The following is a 1,963-nucleotide window of genomic DNA, read 5'->3' as shown; positions in this document are numbered from 1 at the left end:
GGGCCCTCCCCTTGCCCGCAGCCAGCCGGGAGCAGGTACTCACTCTATGGCTTCTTCAGTGTGTGACTGTTGTTTGGTTTTCTGAAACAGAAGGGAGGAGAGCAGCGTCAGCCCCGCAGGGGCGGCACATGTAGCTGGTGGCTGAGCCTCGGGCGTGTGCTCCTCGTGCTCTGTTCTGTATGGGGTGCCTGGACCCCTCTCCCAGTCCACCCCCGCACCCCCTCAGCATGGGCACCGCGTGCTGAGTGACACCATCGGGCTGCGTGCTCTGTCCCCGGCCCCGGGCAGGCTGGCACGCTCAGGGTGCTGCCACTCGCCATACCTGCTGGTTGGCTTCTCGGACCCAGTGTTCTCGCAGTTCTCCTTGTAGCAGACGTCCTGGTGTACCTTGTAGACTCTCCTGTACCTGCACACACAGCAGAGGGGGGTTTACATGGAATAACAGGGACAGATCTGTTTTTAGAAGTGCGAGGGAAGGAGTCAGGGCGGGTCTTGGTCTCCCCTGTTTCCTTCCAGGCTATGGTACCAGCCTTGGTGGGAATGGGGCTGACCCCACAGAGCCAGGCCCTTGTGCCCCCATTGCAGGAAGGCTGAGTGGGTGGGGGGGGGGAGGGCAGAGGGCCCCCATGCCCCGGTTTCAGGGCTGGCCCCAGCCCTCTGCTTGCAGACGCAAGGGCAGCTAGGAGCCAGGCAGGCAGGGGATCCGCTGCTGCTTGGCAGGGCGAGGGGTCACACACACCAACTCCAACCGTGCTGCTGTGGAGGTGGGAAACCCGCTACGGGGATGGCATTTCAGCAACTCCCTGCCCTGAAATGCAGCTGGCGGGGCTCAAGGGCGTACGAGGCTGCTCGGCCTGTGCTGGGGAGGGGGCAGCTGCCGGCTGGGGTCCGAGACAGCCTCGCACTTGCTCTCCCTTCCCCAGAGCTGAGCTGCGGGGAGAGATCCCCTGGCTCTGAGCACGAGGGGAAGGGGGGAGCACAACCCGCAGGCAGTACTCACAGGTAGTGGCAGGTGCCTCCTTCCCACACAGGGAATGACTTGGTTTCCGAGTACAGCCGTGTGCACGAGTGTGGCACCTTCTTGCAGGCTACAGGAGAGGGGAGCGATCACCAAGCCTGTCTTTGGCCCTGCCTGCCTGTGCCCTGTGGCAGGGGGCCGCCAAGGCCCCCCCTGCATTGCCCTTTCCTGTGCTGGAGGGCTGGGCTCAACAGAGCTGACCCCCCGGGAAGGGCAGAGCCCCCAGCCTTGCAGAGCCCAGGGCAGGAGCCCGGCTTGCCAGGCTGGGGGGAGGCGGAGGGCTCCGCCGACCTGCGCTCCCAGATCTGCCTGGACTGGCAAGAGCAGAGCCCAGCCCCTCTTGCCGCTGTCGGCACAACAGAGCCCTCTCTAGCAGAGCCTGGGTATGGTGGGACCCTGCGGCTGGGAGCAGCTCGGTGCTGTCGGGGTGTGCTGGGTGACCTGGGACCTGTGGCTGGTACAGCCACCAGGTGGGCACAGGGTGTCCACAGCAGCATGGCACTCACCCAGCTCGCAGAGCTGGCCCTTGAATCCCGGGCGGCAGTCGCAGTGGTAGGACTTGGTGTCCCTGGTACAGCTGCCTCCATTCCTGCAGGGGTTTGTGGAGCAGTTCTGCCCCTCGCCTGCAAAACACATAGAGCCGTCAGACCCTGGGGACATGCACACCGTGCTCCTTCTGTGCCTTCTGGCAGGGCAGCAGCAAAGCCATCCAGCTGGTGCTGAGCGCCCTGCCTGCCTGTGGGGCTGGATCCCCGCTGCTCGTGTGTCTCCCCCACCCCGACTTACTCTTGTTCTTGGCCTCACGCAGCTGCAGTGCCAGCCTGCCCTGGCTGGACACCTCCACGTTCTCCAGCTTCACTGGAGCCTCTGGCTCTGGGCAACAAAAGGGTTAAATGTCACCTCCAGCTGGGGCCAGAGCCAAAGGCAGCCCCTCCGATGGGATTC

The 1,963-nt window shown here is 64.6% G+C and overlaps 1 protein-coding gene across 1 annotated transcript in view; it reads right to left on the bottom strand.

Annotated features, from left to right (window-relative positions):
• Positions 1–44: 44 nt before the first annotated feature.
• The window catches only part of LOC104467034 (sushi, nidogen and EGF-like domain-containing protein 1), a gene marked incomplete at its 5' end in the record, with an annotated part of 4,932 nt that continues 3,013 nt past the window's right edge, over positions 45–1,963 (bottom strand). The window contains 5 exons of the mRNA XM_010080645.1: positions 45–81; positions 323–406; positions 1,001–1,088; positions 1,525–1,641; positions 1,805–1,891. Coding sequence (XP_010078947.1) covers positions 45–81; positions 323–406; positions 1,001–1,088; positions 1,525–1,641; positions 1,805–1,891 — 413 coding nt within the window. The remainder of the gene's footprint in view (positions 82–322; positions 407–1,000; positions 1,089–1,524; positions 1,642–1,804; positions 1,892–1,963) is intronic.

Source organism: Pterocles gutturalis, unplaced genomic scaffold (genome assembly GCF_000699245.1).
Source record: "Pterocles gutturalis isolate BGI_N339 unplaced genomic scaffold, ASM69924v1 scaffold28329, whole genome shotgun sequence".
Classification (NCBI taxonomy): Eukaryota; Metazoa; Chordata; class Aves; order Pterocliformes; family Pteroclidae; genus Pterocles; species Pterocles gutturalis.
Note: the sequence above shows the minus strand (reverse complement) of the source record. Positions and strands in the feature narration are given on the sequence as shown.